This window comes from Trachurus trachurus (genome assembly GCF_905171665.1).
Source record: "Trachurus trachurus genome assembly, chromosome: 17".
NCBI classification, from domain to species: domain Eukaryota; kingdom Metazoa; phylum Chordata; class Actinopteri; order Carangiformes; family Carangidae; genus Trachurus; species Trachurus trachurus.
In genome coordinates, this window is record NC_139900.1 from 10,182,927 (window position 1) to 10,201,472 (window position 18,546).

The 18,546-nt window shown below is 39.9% G+C and overlaps 1 protein-coding gene across 1 annotated transcript; it reads right to left on the bottom strand.

Annotated features, from left to right (window-relative positions):
- Positions 1-3,592: 3,592 nt before the first annotated feature.
- On the bottom strand, positions 3,593-16,279 carry pex19 (peroxisomal biogenesis factor 19). The gene is made up of 8 exons (XM_083992133.1): positions 16,178-16,279; positions 14,540-14,628; positions 13,363-13,525; positions 13,177-13,262; positions 12,479-12,652; positions 10,360-10,530; positions 7,958-8,002; positions 3,593-5,295 (listed from the first exon to the last, which is right to left on the bottom strand). Exons 1-8 carry the CDS (start codon positions 16,239-16,241, stop codon positions 5,209-5,211), a joined length of 879 nt encoding a protein of 292 aa, XP_083848259.1. The 5' UTR covers positions 16,242-16,279; the 3' UTR covers positions 3,593-5,208.
- Positions 16,280-18,546: the final 2,267 nt, after the last annotated feature.

An 18,546-nucleotide genomic window follows, 5' to 3' on the forward strand; every position in this document is an offset into this window, starting at 1 on the left:
GGGCTGGGAGAAGTTTCAGAGTCCTCCGTGGCTTCTCTGAGTTACAGCGGGCCTCCGTGCAGCACTGCATGTCCATATGACGGTAGCGGACGAGGCTCACTTTTCTTCATCCAAAAAGACACACCAAAAACCATCCAAATACCTCCACACAGCTCGTCTGTAATGTCCCTCTTGTATTGAAGCTCCAACATGAGAAATTGTTCCCAAAAAAATTAAATAAGTCTATATTTTAAGCTTGTTTGTAGTGGAAGCTCCCAGCACTGCTCTTCCTGTGTCCGTCCAAATTGACACAGGCAGAGCAGTGAACTGAGACACGAGGAGCTTCCGCTACAAACAAGCTTAAAATATAGACTTATTAAATTAAATTTTTTCTGAACAATTTCTCATATCAGGGCTTCAATACAAGAGGGACATTACAGACGAGCTGTGTGGAGGTATTTGGATGGTTTTTGGTGTGTCTTTTTGGATGAAGAAAATCAATTTGCAACCGTCATATGGACATGCAGTGCTGCACGGAGCCCCGCTGTAACTCAGAGAAGGCGCGGAGGACTCTGAAACTTCTCCCAGCCCTTAGTCCACATGAGGGTCAGTAGAAAATGAGTGAATGAAATTTGAATTTTGGGTGAACTATCCCTTTAAAAGTGCTCTCTCTCTCTCTCTCTCTCTCTCTCTCTCTCTATACCCTCATCCAGCACAAGACATTTCTCGGCCCACCTCCACCCTTCACCACCTCAATGGAAATGCAGACCATCAAGTACTATGTTCCACCAAAGAGGAGCATAATACTTAAACTTGTGATCAGGAAACTAAACTAAACTGAAGACCGGGCGCCTGCAGAGACCTTTCAAAAAAAAGAAAAGCACCCACCCTTCTAAAGGTCTCTGCGGGCAGTTTTCAGTTTCCTGTTCACAAGTTTTTCCACAACCACACCACCTCTTCCTCTCCATTGCTATGAATTCATTTAACAGTACACCATTTATTTTAATTCAGTATCTGTCTGATCTGTATTATTTGCATATTTGTTGAATGTTGAATTTGTTAATCTGTTGTTTAGCTCAGTGGGTAGAGCAGGCTCCCCATATGCAGAGGCTAGGCCTCGCCACAGCGGTCCCAGTCCGATTCCACTTGCGGCGGCCCTTTGCTACATGTCATTTTCTCTCTCTGTCTCAACATTTCCTATCTCTCTCCATTATCATTGATCTATCATCAATATCAGTTCATCAAACAGTGTTCATGTCTTACCTTCAGCCTCGGTGCAGACCAGCAGTCCCAGTATCACAAAGACAGACTTCATGTTCTCTGACTTCTCTCAGACTAAACTGAACCAGTGTGAGGTGGTGGGTAAGTTACTGCTTTAAACTTCCTTCCTTCCTACACTTAGTTTCACATTCATCACAGCAGTGGAACATTTTAATTTCTAGAGAAACATGACATATTACCTTGGTATTTCTTGTAGTTTTATCTTTATTCATTTGTGAAGATTATGTTGCCGAACTTTTGTTTGTCACCGACCTTATTTAGCCTACTACAATGATCAAAAAGCCAGTGGAAAAAATGCCATAACCTTTGAATGATGCTAACATACATCATCCCTGCAGCACTGGAGTGTCCTCTGCTGACATCACTCTGTAGAGAATCAATATTATAAAATACTAGAAACCATCTTCACCTGCTTCAGAGTCCAAACTGAAAAGTAACAAAACTAAAAAAAAGTTTCTAAAGATGTATAAACTAAATTCAAAGATATTCTATAATGTTTATGTGCATAAAAATCACACAGTTCAGCCTCAGGTTCTGCAGAAGCCAGCAGTTGATTTTATTCTTGCTCTTTGCTGATAATTGTGGTTCATTGATCCAGCTATCATTGTTAGCATCTTGTGTCTTTGCTGCATTCAGAGAATATTTCATTTGTTTCTCATTATATAAATTATATATCAAATCATGAGCAGGATTTGGGTTAAAGCTGAGAATCACTGAAGCTTTACAAAAGAGTTTCATGTATTTTAGAAGCTGATTTAACAAGGAAATAAAATCCTGACTAGTTTACATCCAGGTTTAATTTCTTGTTCACATGCATCAAACTAGAGAAAGGTTCACACATGACAATAAAAATAAAAAGCCCAAACTTGTCCACAGTGCTCCCAGTGGTCAGAGACAACACAGAGGCTCCTTTAACTTGACTGATCAGAAATTAATGGACGATGTGGAGGCATGAACCGTCTGATGCACCTTCACAAACAAAACAGATTTTTTGAAAATAGAAAAGCTGATATGTAGATATATATGGCGTAACTCTCGTCCGTCACTATTGTTCGAATGCTGGTTTTCTACCCGGAAGTAGTTGTAAACAACAAGGCGATTCGTCCTATTGACGAGCCTTGCCACTCTCCATTAGCCCCATTGTATCGAACTTGGTTGCAGTTCCACCAGAATTCCACTAGGAGTGCTCGCGGGCGAGTGCAGAATGAATGGGGCCCTATGGAGCTAGAAGGCTACATTTGTCCCTTTCACCTGGTAATAGTAAAAAAAAATCGCAAATATTGTTGTCTTTTCTGCAAGATCAATATGGATTATAGGTTAAAAGTGAAATTGTTGAGAAGTTTCGTCCTTTCAATTTCCTACAGGTTGGGCTGTTGTTGCCCATAAAACGCTAGCATTCTGCTAATGAATGCTGATTGGTCAGTGACGGACTTGCGACTATTTACGACCAGAGATCCCACCTGATGACACAATAGCTGTAAAACGGGCGAAAAGCAGTTTTATTTTCTTCTGTAACGCTGTTATTATGCACTTTATTAACTTTTAATATTTTTTCAAGCGAGAAAGTAACTGTTTAGTCTCCCAATATGCGGTCAGTTTATCCAAATGACGGCTGTTTAGAAGTCTGCTCCGATGTTTTCGGAGAAGTGAAGCTCCACCTGTGGAGCAATGACCGGGACATCACAGCGGCAGCAGCCGGTCTGCTGACGTGCTCGGTCGGCGTACCTCTGTCGTCGATCCCGGCGGAGAAAACGGTTGCTAATTAACTTACCCGCAGGTTTTTAGAGGTTTACCACCGGCTGGTTAAATTCTTTTTAGTAACCCTAACCCTTTTATTTTGAGAGAAAAAAAAAGGTTATTAAATTTTTCTACAATGGAAAAAAAAAGAAAGGTATAAATGCCAAACCAAACGGTGCAACCATGAAGATAAATAAAAAATAAACTGAAAAAGAGCATTAAAAAAAAGCTAGAATAAATAATCGTAATAATGAAATACAAAACAAACACACAAACCAATCCACCAAACTGCACATATCCTATATAGTGTTTGTGATTTTTGTGGTTAATCACCTTGTTAGAGAACAGCACGTTATTCAATAAGTACTGAAACAACTCAAACAAGTTTAGAGAAAGTTAAATTAAGTTCACCTGTAAAGGTTATAGTGCATTTCAGGTGCATTCTGAAATTTTTATCCAAAAGCCAAACATCCCTAATTTTTTGTAAGTAGTGTATGTGAATAAATTTACCTCTTATATTCTTCCACTTGATACTATGAATACGATAAAACATCAAAGCAATCATGAATAATAATAATTCACAACAACAACAAAATTAATTTGCAATATATCGTTATTTTATTTCATATTTACAAAACAAAACAAAATAGTGTCAAACGACAGGCTGCATTTTTGTAACGGTGCTCTGGGCATGTTTGCATCGGCCCTGAGAGTTCAAACGATTGCACCCTCCACCCCCACCCCCCTCTCCCCCTCCTCTTAGCTGTGTTTGAAGTAAATCTGATCTCTCTTCAGTGCACGGCTGACTGAATCCTTTCACAGTAGTAGTACCCCTTTTATTATACAGTTGTTGATGAGCTGATGGTCGTGTGATTTCCAGACCTCTCTCTCTCTCTCTCTGCGGTTTAACTTTTGTTCACTGGCAAAATAGTAGCGGCCGCTTTGAGTAAACAAACCCGGCGACCACCACAGCCCAGCGTGGTTCATCGAGAGTTATCAATCAGCATCGATTACAGTCGTGTTTCTCCTCCTCTTGTCGGTCAGCTTTTTCAGGAAAGAACATGATGTACTTTTAAAATGGAGGGTACCGAGGATCTACATACGTAAACGCTCCTGAACGCCACTCAAAGTGTTTTTTCTTTCCTAGCAGGGGGGAGACCCCATAGCAAAGAAAACACCACTCTGCACATTAAAAACATGGGGGGAAAATCACAAGGGAAGCACTTTGCACTGGAAACTCTACACTATAATGATCACTGTAACCACAGCAAAGGCATCCGGGAATCAATCAATCATCTCAAACACTTCAAATGAACACCTGGGAATGAGGGAATAACACTCAGGGAATGGGTCTTCTTGTCGTTATTAGTTGGCTGAATTACAGTAAGTGCTGGGAAACTCGTCACGAATCCTTTTTAGTCTTTTTAATTCTTTAAATAATTAACACATGTACACACGTTTTTTTCTTTCTTTTTTTCTTCCAGTTTCTCTACATGTCTATAAACCGTTGGCTCCTGTCCGCGTTGCACAGAGAGACAGAGGTGCGTTAAAATACCAATGAATGATCATGAGCGTTGGTGGATGATATCACTCTACTCTAAAACTATGATCTGAGGTGCTGAGCTGAGTGACAGCAGAGTATTCACTTCATCATGAGACTTAAAATAATAACTTAAAGTCTTTTTTTTTTCTTTTTGTGTGTAAAGGCACCGTTTATACCCGTGAAGTGGTTTGATAGATTTTTACCTTGAGGCTAAACAGTACGTGAAAACGAAATGGAAACGGCAGTGGCATTTTCTTTTCTTTTCTTTTGTTTTTTGAAGGAATGCAGTTAAACCTAAACCGTGGAGGAGCTGCTGACAAACTAATGCAGAGATGTTAAGATGTTCTCAGTTGTGCGTTAAGTGATTTTTACAGAGTAGAGTGTGTTTGTTTTGTTGTTGGTTTGTTGGTGTGTGTATTTGTGGCTCCTGGTGGTTTTGTCGTGCCTCCTCTTCCTCCTCCTGATGATGATGATGATGATGATGATGCTGCTGCTGCCGTCCACACACCTTCTGCTTGAGGAGAGAACAGTGTCGACGGTCTGGTCACACTCCTGCCCGACTCTCTGCTTCTGTCTCTTCCTCTTCATCGCTGACGCACACACAGAGTGACCCTCTGGCTCCAGTGCTTCTGATGGACCGCGCCGCCGCCGCCGCCGCCTCATCATCATCACATGATGGAGCACTGCTCTGCCGCACCGGCCCCCGGCCCTCCAGGCAGGTTCAGTGACTCCATGTCAAAGTTAAATCCAGGAGGCTGCGGAGGAGGAGGAAGAAAGAGGAACAACACACTAAGAGTGGGGCAACATTACAATACCTACATATACTGTAGGGCTGGGCCGATATGCTTTTGTGCCGATTCGATTCTCTAACGATTTTTGGGTCCCGATTCGATTTAAATTGCGATTCTGATTAAACAAGTATTGCGATTCGATTTTACCAAGTATTGCGATTCGATTTTACCAAGTATTGCGATTTTATATTTCAATTATTGTGATTTTCTTTCCTTAAACAAGAGCAGGTTGAACCAAACACTTGACAATACATCATAAGTCATATTTACAAAAAACAATACACACATCACATCAGTTTGTCTGTTGTGTTCATTTGTTCACATAGATATAGAACAAACGAACACAACAAGCCGGTTTGACTTTGTCGAGTGTAATGGCACAGAATACATGATCGTACAATAAAGATTGGTCGTCCAAAAAAAAAAAAAAAAAATCGCCAGAAATAAATCGCGATTAATATAAAAATCGATATATATATAAAAATATATAAATAACAAAAACAAAATCAGGGTATCCGCGGGGTCTTGAAAAGTATTAAAAGGTGATAAATCAATTTGGGGGAAATTAAGACCCTTAAAAAGTATTAAAAAGTATTTTCACGACGTTATAAAGTCTTAAATTTTGAAGGTATTTTTTCTGAATTAGCCTAGCTGTCCAAGAGTCCAAAAAAACATTGTAAAAGTGTGTGAATTTATTAATTTTATTAAAAAACAAAGATGAACCGGTACATAAAAAAGAAAAGAAGATGCTTGTTTTTGTTTTTTGAGAGTGGAGCAATGTTTGTTTTGTTTTTTTGATAAACTTTGCTTTATCCCAGCCTATTTTGAATTCTGTAGCATCACATTGGTCTATAATCTTTATCACAAACTAAAACTGTTACATTAAAAGTGTCACTGATGTAAATGTTTACAGCTTGAAGTGGCGGTGAGGTATTGAAAAATGTTGAGAAGGTCTTGAAAAAGTCTTAAAAAGGTATTAAAATGAACTTCAAAATTCCTATATACCCTGAAAATCATCAAAACTGTCAATTTTGCCATATAATTTATACACTAACAGCTATTCCCTTAATATTATATAAGATTATATTTTTGGGAAAATACATTTAAGATTAATGGTATTTAATACCTGTGTTTGTTGGATATTTAATTTGCTTTAGTATTTATTTATTTAGTAGGTTTTTAATAATTGCAATTTTATATATTATATATTTATATATATATATATATATATTTATATATTTCATATTTGTTTTGTTTTTAATTTCAAGCTTGGGCAGAGAAGGTTATTGCTATTTGAATAAACTGTGACCTTGACCTATTAACTGAACATACACAGTCCTGATCTATGCAAACAAATATCAACAATCAAGCACATTGCAAGTCCAATCTGAAGTTCACAGTAGCTCCCAACTCTAAACTATTACAAAACTTTATACTAATTGTTCTAAAAAAAAAAAAAAACTAAAAAAAAACACTAGTGAAAGCTTTCCCGAAGATGTGTGATGTTTTGAAATAAAAAAAAACCAGTGGCTGTAAAAACAACAAACATATAAAAAGCAATATACCTACATGTACAAATGGTTTGAGAATGGGTCAAAACAATAAAAGGTGAAGACTGGGACACATGGATGTGAACATAAGTATGATTCCTGATCCAGGGATATACTGTATAATGTATGTGTTTGCTTGAAATGTCGTAGCGTATGATCATTGTAGTAGTTACTTCTCATGTTTTGCTTCTTGATACTTATCATGAGGGAGTCCTACTGTTGGATTATATGCATGTTTGGTCTTCTATATAATGTTAACTTTTCCATTTTTTTGTGGTTGGATTGGTCCTTTATCTAGCTCAAGGTTATAGGAAATTGAACTTTAAAATATGATTAAATCTAAAATATGTTAAATCTCTAAACATGATTAAAATGTAAAAAATGTGATAACCTTGTTTTAGACTTTGAAAATTAGCCATCCTATTACTAAGAGGCACCTCTAATTTATTAGATCTGTATGACGGCCAGTCGGCCTGATGGGTGTTGATCTATTTAAATTATGATGGAGTTTTGACTGATATAGTTTTGTATGTTTTTATTTTGCACAAGGTGTGTTCTGATTTATACATTCCCTTTACCATGTGACTCATCATGTGACCCTCAGGGGAAGGTTCAAAAATGGGGCGTCTGATTTGTATGAGTTAGTCTGATGAAGAGCAATGCAACGCTCGAAACGTTACTATTGTTGATGTGCTAATAAATCTGCACATAAGGGAGCTGATGTGTGCGGTCTCCTTTTTTTTGCCTTTCCTGTCTACAATTTTGAGGCCAGCGCCTTTTAAACTGGATGTCCGCGACCGTATCTACTCTTTGCTTGAAATGTCAACATGACCGTCCTCTGTGGAGCCTGAGCTCTGTCACAGTCTGTAGCTGAGACCAAATACCCACAGAGGAATGTGTCCAACTAAAACCATGTGGTGAGAGAAAAGAAAAAAAACAACTCCTTTGCTCGAAATGAGGTTAGAAAACACAGACATGCTGTAAAAGTGATGTCATGTTGTTCAAGAATTGTCATATACATAGAACAGTTTTTGTTGTTGTTGCTGCTGTTGTTGACTGAGAACAGTAAAACTCACCGCATCCCCTGCCAGCTCTTTGGGTGGCTGGCCCAGGTCCTGCAGCTGTGAACAAAAAACACAACAAACACATTGATGCGTTTCATTCTCAACAAGACAAAGTCTCTTCACATTAAAGGGATAGTAGCATTTTTTTTAAAGTGGGGTTGTATGATCTACAAATAGCCCCCAAGTACTTTAATTGCAGTAGAAGACGCTCTGCACTCCTCCCGTTAGCAACGCCAGCCCATAGCCCTGCCCAGAGATTTACAACATACAGTGTTGTGAACAGACCCAATGAAACAACCCATTTTCGTGGCCTAAAAGAGGTTTTACCTGAAAAGAAAATACACAGTTCCATTGTTCGCTATACTTTACTTTTTTACACTTTAAAAAAATGCTACTATCCCTTTAAAGCAGATATCAGTGGAATGTTTTTGTTAATATAAGTCCTAAATAGTCCTATTTTCCGTCAGCAATCACTTACATGAAGTATTTCAGCCTAAACACGAGTCTCTCCGTCACTCTGCTCTGCTGTAACCCGAGGAGAAAATTTTCCTTGTGGGATACAAGTGTTATCCAATGAGGAGAGAGAACGGCATGAAGGGCTGTGTGTGCAGCCAAGGGATGCGCGTGAATGTGGTGACGTAGCACGAGGACCAATTGATGCCTGACAAGGGCGGGGGCTGCTAACTCATGGTGCGTTCAAAGAAACTCGTACTTTGTGTTTTTCCTTCCTGTGAAGTCATACCAGTTCGATCTGGTACGAGTTCACGGGTCGGAAGTTACGAGTGGGCGTTATAGGGAACTTTCACAGACAACAGGATGGTAAAAACACGAGCTACGGGTTACCTGGAACGCTACCAAGTCGTAGTTGTGACTTGAAGCTGTAACTTACGGTTTCAAAAGCCTGCCTTGAACGCAGCATTAGCCGAAACGGCCGTGAAGCTGATATCTGCTTTAAGGTTCAATCATGTACAACAGTTTGTAAGCCGATGCCCTCCACTGTCAATGTAAAGGGCTTCCTCTCACACTAACAGCTTTTTAAAGGGCATTTCCAGTGGTAATCAATGTTTACCTCAGAATGATATCAGGTCACCAATGATCAGTTCATTTCATACCATCCATACTCCCAACTGCAGCGTGTGGACGTTTATATTTGTTTTTGTTCAAGAATCTGTCATTTTTTCAATGTTCATTAATGGGCTCCGGACTAATTTTAAACTGTGGTCGCAAGTAACGTCCTTTTGACCATCATTTACATTTTAAAATTTGCTTTACAATTAAATTAAATCAAAATTCGGACTTACCGCGGCTTCCGCATTGTTCCTTGCCGGGTCAGAGAACACAACAGACTGAAGGCTGAAGCCGCTGAATTTGAGGCACAGTGTCGTTTGTTTGTTCTCTGACCCAGAAAAGAACAATGCAGAAACCGCGGTAGGTCCGAATTTTGATTTAATTTAATTGTACATTGTACATGATGGTCAAAAGGACGTTAGTTGCGACCACAGAACAATTTTAAAATTAGTCCGGAGCCCATTAAAGAATATTGAAAAAAATATAGATGGCAGTTATGCAGTTAGGTAGGAGTATGGATGGTATGAAATTAACTGATCATAGGTGATATGATATCTGAGGTAAACATTGATTACAACTGGAAATGCCCTTTAATGTAAGTATCTGTATCATATCAGTATTTGATCCATCACAGTATTGATTAGACACAGACTCACGTGTATCAAACCTAACCCTAATGAACCACTGAGGAAGTGAGATGCGTCGTCAAAGATATTCAATAAATGGAAAGATACTCCATGAGCGGCTGCTCCAGTGATAGAAATGGTTTACACTTCCTGTCTCTCTAAAAGGGGGCGTGGCCAACCGTCACCCCACCTCGTCTGTGAACGTGTGTGTGGATTTATACAATTTGTAGGTAGATGAAAGTGAGATATTTATATTTTCTTATGATAACATTAAATATTTACACTACTAACAGTAATATTTAGCATGACAAAAATAATTTAAATCATTTTCACGGGAGTTCGCGGCCGTTTGTTTGACGTTGCCTAGGAGATCTGTGCCAAATCTGGCGAGAGTGTGTCGTAGAGACAGAGACAGGTCTGGAACAAAGTGGATTTTCTCCTGATGTGTCCGTCTGAAAATTGCCATTTTGGTGTCAAACTGTTCAGAAGAGATGTGGCTTGTGAAAAATGAGTCCAAAATTTACTTCAGTGACTGTGGGGAGAAAGACTCGACCATAATCTGTGTTCACGTTCAGTTTTCCCATTGGAGTCAATACACTCTATGCTGCCTCTGGTCTCCCTAAAGGGGCGTGGCCGAGCAGAAGCCTAGTGACATAATACAGGAAGCTGACTCGTCATGGAAGGTCTTGGTTTATAAACCGTCTTTGGCGTCGTCTCTACCTTCTGCATCAGGTCCATGATGCCCTCGAACGTCCTCTCCTTCTCCTCGGGCCCCTCCCCCTCCTTCTCAAACTGCTTACAGATCTCTCCCATGATCTTGGACTGTTGCTCGTAGCGCTGGTAGTCCTCGGCGCTGAGGCTCGGCTTGTTGGCGTCCAGCCAGTCTGGGTACTGAGAGGGTGAGGGACAGTTACTACAGGAGCTCCAGTAACATAAAGAGTAAAGTAGCTTTCTGCTGATCTGATCGGCTATATGGGATCGGCCGATATTTTGCACTTTACGCAATTCGTGAGATCGGCCGTATGCCATATAATTTATACCCCAACAGCTATTCCCTTAATATTTTTGAGATTTTATTTTAGGAAAATGTCGTGACCGATTCGATCAATGACGTCATTGTCCTGTTGAAACTTTTTGCAGATTCGATTGCAGGTAGCTTGTGTTTAAAGCAGAAGTGAGTGATATATTTGTGTTAATATAAGTCTTAAATAGTTATATCTTCCGACAGCAATCACTTACATAGAGTGTTTGGACTGAAACACGGGTCTGTCAGTCACTCTGCTCTGCTCTGAGCCGAAGAGAAAACATTTATCGTATCCTACAGTTTTTATCCAATGAGGAGAGAGAACGGCATGCAGGGCTGTGTGTGCAGCCAAGGAACGCCGTGAATGTGGTGACGTAGCGACGAGGACTGTTATGGTGCGTTCAAGGAAACTCGTATTTTTCCGACCGTGAAGTGGTACCAGTTCGATCTGGTACGAGTTCACCGGTCGGAAGTTACGAGTGGCCGTTATAGTGACTTTCACCGGTAAAACAGGTCGGAAAAACACGAGTGGGTTGCCTGGAACGCTACAAAGTCGTAAGTTGTGACTTGAAGCTGTAATTTACGATTTCAAAAGCCTGCCTGGAACGCAGCATTAGCGAAAACGACCGGATCACTCACTTCTGCTTTAATCTGTGAAATAAAGAACAAATCTGCACACCATAGGAGCTCCCTTCAGATGATTTAATAGCGTGACATTTCGAGCAGCAATGCTCTTTTTCAAACTGCTGTGTAGCTGGTACAGACAGGAAACTGCTTAAATACAAAGTGACCCCGCCCAGGTGAGCAATCAACCAATTTGGAGTCAACCATTTTGAAAAAAGGGGGGTGTGACTTCCACAAAATATCCATATAAAAGAAAAAATTAATACAAGCAAAAATACATTTTCCATGAGGTAAGTACATGGTGGAGAAAAACATTTTTTTTGTAGACAAAAGCATCATAAATCTATAGAGTACAAACAATCCCTGTTTATTTATTCTCTACAGAATGTTTATTTATTCTCTACAGAATGATGATTGTTTGTACTTTTCCTGTCTGTACCAGCTACACAGCAGTTTGAAAAAGAGCATTGCTGCTCGAAACGTCACGCTATCAAATCCTCTGAAGGGAGCTCCTATGGTGTGCGGATTTTTTCTTTATTTCATTGATTCTTCCTTTATCCAGCACCCATCCCAACTGGGCCTACCTGATGTGCGTGTTTTTCTCACAGTTGTGTTTAATCTGTCCCATTTACTCCTAAAGGTGCAGCCACACTAAACCTGACTAAATCGTGGAGTGTCGTTTTGCTCTCATTGAGAATACATTGAGTCGTGCCTTCGGGTATCCCAGCATGCTTAGTGCAGCGACGGCGACACCCGGAGGTGCAACCCAATGTATTTTCAATGAGAGCGACAGTCTGCAATTTAGTCGGGTATAATGTGGCTGCACCTTAAGAAGTTCCACAGCACCGACATGTTTGTTTACTAGTGATGATGTTGCTAGCTAATGATTCGAGATTCAAAAAGCTTTATTGTCCATCACATAGTGACAGGGATCAAAACATAAACGCCACAAAGACATAAAACAAACATTTAAACCAATGAGACGAGTTTGTTTTGCTTTAAACAAACCAACAAAGCAAAATAGACATGTCTCATTGTTGATACTCAGTAGATACGTATATATACAGTAAATAAACACATTAGTTAAATAGACATATTGCTCCCTCACATGATCGGATCGTGATTGGTGATCAGCCCCAAAAAAGCTGATTGTGTAAATCCTAGAGTAAAGCGAGCGCTGTGAGGACAAACCTTGGCAGTGATCTCTTTGAGAGACGGATAAAGCACTTCCTTAGAGAGAAGATTCTGCATGATGGACTGCATGATGGGCAGGATGTTTCCCTCCTCGCCGCCTGCTTCACCTCCCTCCTCCAATCCCAGGCCTTCCAGAGCCTTGACCAGATCGTCCCCGGCCAGTCCCGCTGACTGTGACACAACAGGACCATGTGGTTAGACAAGAGACTTTAGTTTGGGCTTTAATTGTCCCTTTAAGAAAGTTCTTTTTCACAGGACCTCTTCATTTCACATCCATTAACACTGGGGCAACTCTAACAATCGATCTTAAGATTAATCTTTTGTTCAAGGTCATTATGACGGTCGGGATGAGGCCCTGTATCGTCTATTACTGCAGTGAAGAGATTCAAAACATTAAACCAGTGTTTTTCAACCTGGAATTCAAATAAGGTCGCCTGAAATGTCTAGTAATTGATAAAATAAAATTACTAATAACATTTTTTTTTTTTACTAATTATTCTTCTTTTTAAAATGATGATTAAAAACACCACACACAATCTTAAACAACAGTATTCTATACTTTCACCTTCTCAAATATAAATCAAGTTCAAATAAAATGCAGCATATATAAATATCTCAGCTGGCGCATCTTGGTGTCAAAATGGGATCACGAGCCAAAAAAGGTTGGGAACCACTGCATTAAACCTTTGACCCACCTGGAGGTTGTCTGCATTTTTGGCCAGGCCACGCAGGGTTTCTTTAAGACAGCAGGTGAATTCTTGCTGGGAGGCCGTGTCGCTGCCTGCACAGAAAACACAGGCAACGGTTTGAGAGCGGAAACACAAAAACAACACGACGACGCCCCTAACAACAGCGATGCAGATGAAGAAGGAAGCCCTCACCGACTTTCCCGGCAGCCTCCGACAGCTTCTGGAAGTGCTGCAGCAGCTCCGGCTCCTCCTGGGCCAGCTCCGTCATGGCCTTCTCCCACTCCTCCTTGGCTTGAGAGGCCATCTCTCCCTCGAAGAGACTCTCAAAGAGCTTACAGTCCTCCAGCAGGGGGGGCTGCACAGGGACAGGACAGATGAGGGTCTCTCTAAAGACCTGGAGGAAGCTGCACTTTTCCATAGATGTTGCAAAGGTTCAGTTTTTTCCAATTGGGAAATTTTGTTACAGCATTACACATTAGTCACAGCAGTAGGTTCGTTACCTTTATTTGTTGGTGCAAGCTATTTTTAGAACGGCGGAGCAGAGCCGTGAGCTGCTCAGAGCTACGCTACGGAGGCTCATGGGATTTCTTGGTTTCCCTCATCAAACTCATCAAATACACAATCCAACAACTCCAAAACGCTCTGGAGGACAAGTTATGACCTGCACATTCACCACGCTATGAGATAATAATGAACATTACGAGACAGAGTTGTTTTAGAGGTAAATTCATGCAAAACTGCTGATGCGTGTTCCCGTCGGGGGCAGCTTTTCCCGCAAGCAGTCTCTGCATTTGCCTCGAAAACAACTCTGCAGCTCACGGCTCTGCTCTGCCGTTCTAAAAATAGCTTGCACCGACAATTAAAGGTAACGAACCTACTCCTAAAACTATAGGGATTATGGCAATGGGCCAATTTGCCAAAATTTTGAACTATCCCTTTAAACATATGGCAGGGGCAAGTTTAGAAAACAAACACCAAAAGAGAACAAGGAACCGACCAAGTCAAGTTCTCCCGACAACAGACAAACACTAATACTGTCCATCAGTCGGGGCTGGAAACAGTAACATGACATGATCTAAAAAAAAAACAATCTATTGTTTCCTAATGAAAATGAGGCACAGACAGCACAGCTAGAAACTTAAGACCATAAAAACTGACAACAATAACAAAACCTTTCCCTTACACAGTTCACTATACTCACACCCCCTTGATCTTTGGGTTGAGAATCGCCTGATGTTGACATAATGAAATGACGTTGGACACTTAACTAACGATATTTTGAGATAAATTCAAGCAACAAAATGACAAAGCAACAAGTCAAAGAAAAGTTTAGTTGTTTGATGATTATGTCATTTTCCTACATACAGACCTTCTCAGCACCGCTGTTGGCAGAGGAGGAAGCAGCTGCAGGTTCAGGAGCTGGAGGCGCCGCTACCTTGTCAAAGTCATCCAACGCACCTGAAAGAAACACACAGCATCAGAACCACAGCCAGAAACCAGACCGGCTCTTCTACTCATTTCCATTTTATAGCGCCGTGTGCAGCATGTTCCAGTTGGTTTCCAGTTGAGCCTAAAGCTAAACATTAACCCTATACAGTATGATACAGTAATACAGTTTATAGTGTGGTGGTCCTCATTCCTGCCTTGGGGCCACCTAAGAAACAGTTCTACACATGATTTCTACATTATGACTCTTTCCTTCAATATTAGGAAATAGAAGTTGAGAGGTGAATGCAACTAAGAATCGTTTTTATAAAAAAGATAACTTTACAGATTATTGTCAGTCTCTGATATGTAAGAAAATAGAGGAAATGCCCATCATAATTTCAGACACATTCAAGCTGCTTGTTTTTGTCTCACAAATAGTCAAAAACCCAAATATTTTTCAGAACAGACGAAGAAAACTGGAAAATATGCTTCAAAGCTGGAACCAGTGAGTTTTTCTCATTTTTGTTTCATCTAATGATCAATTGATGATTAACAATCATTTCAGCTCTTGCACAAACATATAGGCTATTATAATGATTTTCACTTCTTATACAGCAAAAGTATCTCATGAAATGCACTCAGATGTCAGTTCAAGAGGCACAACACTAAACCAACTGCAGTCCAATGTCCAAACAGCCTTACAACTCAGACAAATAATTCATAAAATGACAATAAATCTGCATCTGTCAAAGCCTCAATAATAATTTGCTGAATCCCTCAGATTTATCTTGTGGGTCTCTGGAGGGATCATCACTGCATATGGGACAGCTACAACACAACAATGCATCATAAAAGATGGTACATTCACTGATTTCTGCAGAGTGGGTGCTTCACTTTTACTTGAAAATGTTTAAATACAGATCTTTTTTTTTTACTTAAAAAAAAGAAAAAGAAGAAAGATTAAGAAGGCAGGACTTGTACTTGTAATAAAGTACTTTCACATTGTTTTTGTATTGGTATGTGTTTTAGTAAAGGGCTGGAGTGAGCATTTCTTCCTGCACTGTCAGTGGAGCCATGAGGCGTTCACTGCAACGTGTTTACAGTAAGTAAAAACCATTACCTGCAGCCAAAAACACAAAAACACATCAAGCAGATACAGGAGCTCAAACAGAAACACTGGTGCATTCATTAGCAGATCTAATGAACTTTATACAACAACTCTCTGTTGAGCAACTTGATTCAAGGGCAAAGATAAAACATGTATAAAAATCGCTGTGTAACGTTAGAGCTGGATCACAGCTACGGTAGCTATCATTGTCCACACACGGGGTTTTATTGCAACGCTACTCGTAACCTATTCGTTTATTTATTTAAGTGAATATTGGCAATAATCTATAGATTTTAGGGACTCAATCCGGAGGTCCCCCTGAGCCTCTAAGCTAACCACACACACAGAGAGAGAGAGATGTGGGGATCCCAGTACGACGCCAGGGCCCTTTCTTTTCTTTTCAAACCGCAACCGACCGTGCTAACGTCGGTAACGTCTAAGTGGGAGTAAATACTGGGTGTCATCTCTTACTGTCCAGTAATTCGTCCAGTTCTGCGTCGTGTCCAGCGGACGGCTCTCCTGCTCCCGACGCCATGATGGTACCTTCCTTCTGCTGTGAACACCGACAAACACCGAGCAGCCGAGCGCGAGTCCCCGAAAACTGACGACAACGTCGCGGAATCTAGGTCGTCATAGCTACGAGCTGGCCGGACGTTCTGGAACTCTGACGTGGCGTCATCTGGTGGCAGCGGCGAGAATCACAGAGGTACAACTTTATTTATACACAACCCAGGGGGCAAAATCCCAGTTTTTTGGAAAACAAAACAGACACACCAGAAATGATATCTAGGAACTTCAAGGATTAAAACCTGGGTGGACAACCCGGTCAACTAGCTGCTGGAAAGCTACAGCCTGGGCCAAAACCCCTCTTTGTGGGTAATTTTGCTGGTGAAATTATGTAAATGCAAATATTTAGGTACTACAATGGCATAAATAGTCATACAACTATAAAATTTGGCAGAGAGTATCTTGACACATAGGGGGAGGCATGAAAAAAAGATTCTGGGGTTTGTTGCAACTCAATTTTAAGATATCACCTTCAACATCCCAAAAAAGACACAAAAAAAAGTACTGTTCGCCTGACAAATTCTCATGAAAATTATTATTTTTCAGCACTTTATGGAGAATATTTATGCTACCCATATAGAAAACTTCCTTAATTCATAAGCTTCCATTTGAGTCCAAGATGCCTTTCTATCTCAAAAGCCCCACTTGCTGTGGCCAACGGTCTTCTCTATCTATCTGTTCACTTTGGGGAGACCAGAAATAGAATGGTTTCTGATCATGTCAGTTAACATGGAGTTTTTCACCATAGGTGTTGCATTGTTTGGAGACAGCCTGTAGCTTTCCAGTAGCTAGTAGAAAGGCATCTTGGACTCAAATGGAAGCTTATGAATTAAGGAAATGTTCTATATACATGTTAAGCATAGACATTCTCCATAAAGTGCTGAAAAATAATAATTTTCATGAGAATTTGTCAGGCGAACAGTACTTTTTTTTTGTCTTTTTTGGGATGTTGAGGGTGATATCTTAAAATTGAGTTGCAACAAACCCCAGAATCTTTTTTTCATGCCTCCCCCTATGTGTCAAGATACTCTCTGCCAGATGTTATAGTTGTGTGACTATTTATGCCATTGTAGTAGGCCTACCTAAATATTTGCATTTACATAATTTCACCAGCAAAATTACCACAATATTTAGCATTTATAAGTGGGCTAATATATACTTTGTGTTTTCTTTTCTTTTTTCTTTTTTAATCTTATCTCTATGTTGTGTCTTTAACAACATATATTTAAAAGGAAGTAGCCTAGCGGTGCATGCACGCAATGTTGAGGCTCCACTTCACAGATGTTTACTCAGGACCAGTCTGCAGCACAAGAAGATGTTACCATAGATACAGAATGTAGCAGCAGCAGCATCACACATATCATTACGCAGATAACGATTACTTATCACTACTTGTTTAATACAGCATCTAACTACATAAGAATATAGTCCATACACTATACTTCCTCTATTAAGATTGTATTAATATTTCACTTTTTGCAATGTGTATGTCATTCCCTGAAGGATAAATAGGCCTAATATAAAAGATAAGATAAAATAAGATAATCATTTAGCCTATTTATTTGAAGACCTATTTTTATACTCTAGCTTTTAATTAATCACTGGTATAAAGTATTATACTTTTTTGTAATAGAGTATCATTAAGAATATGATTAAGTCAAAAGAATAAATATAAATATATAAATACACATTTACATACACATAGCTACACACTCTACGTGTGCATAGTTACCGATAGTTACACATAAATGTTACTATGAAAATAAATATACACATCATTACTCTATGAGTTTTTTAAATGTTTGTTTTGTTTTTTTGCTTAGTCACGCTCAACCTGAAATCCCCATAGTCCCATGTAATCTAATCACAACACCATCTAATCTATCACATGTTCAGTGAGACGCTGTATTTTTCTTTCTTATATGTTCTTCATCAGCCTTTTAATATATTCACACACAAAGAGTCTGAATATTAAAAGTATAAATTAGAATATTGCTAAATTGTTTGCAGGGTCTCATCACTCTAGTAGATTTGTCGGCCCGCTCACCGTGAGACTTTCCTGGGTAATAACTTCCACAGCTGTGACATTTCACCAATCAGGACCTCTGTTTATTGTCCTGCTGCAGGCATTCAGCAAAAAACACAGGAGCTGTTGTTGTGACCAGCCATCAGCACTCACACAGTGGACTATCCATTAAGTGTCACACTCAACCTGAACCCACCCTCACAATTTATTCATGTATTTGCTGACAACTTTAACTGCTCCGATACTA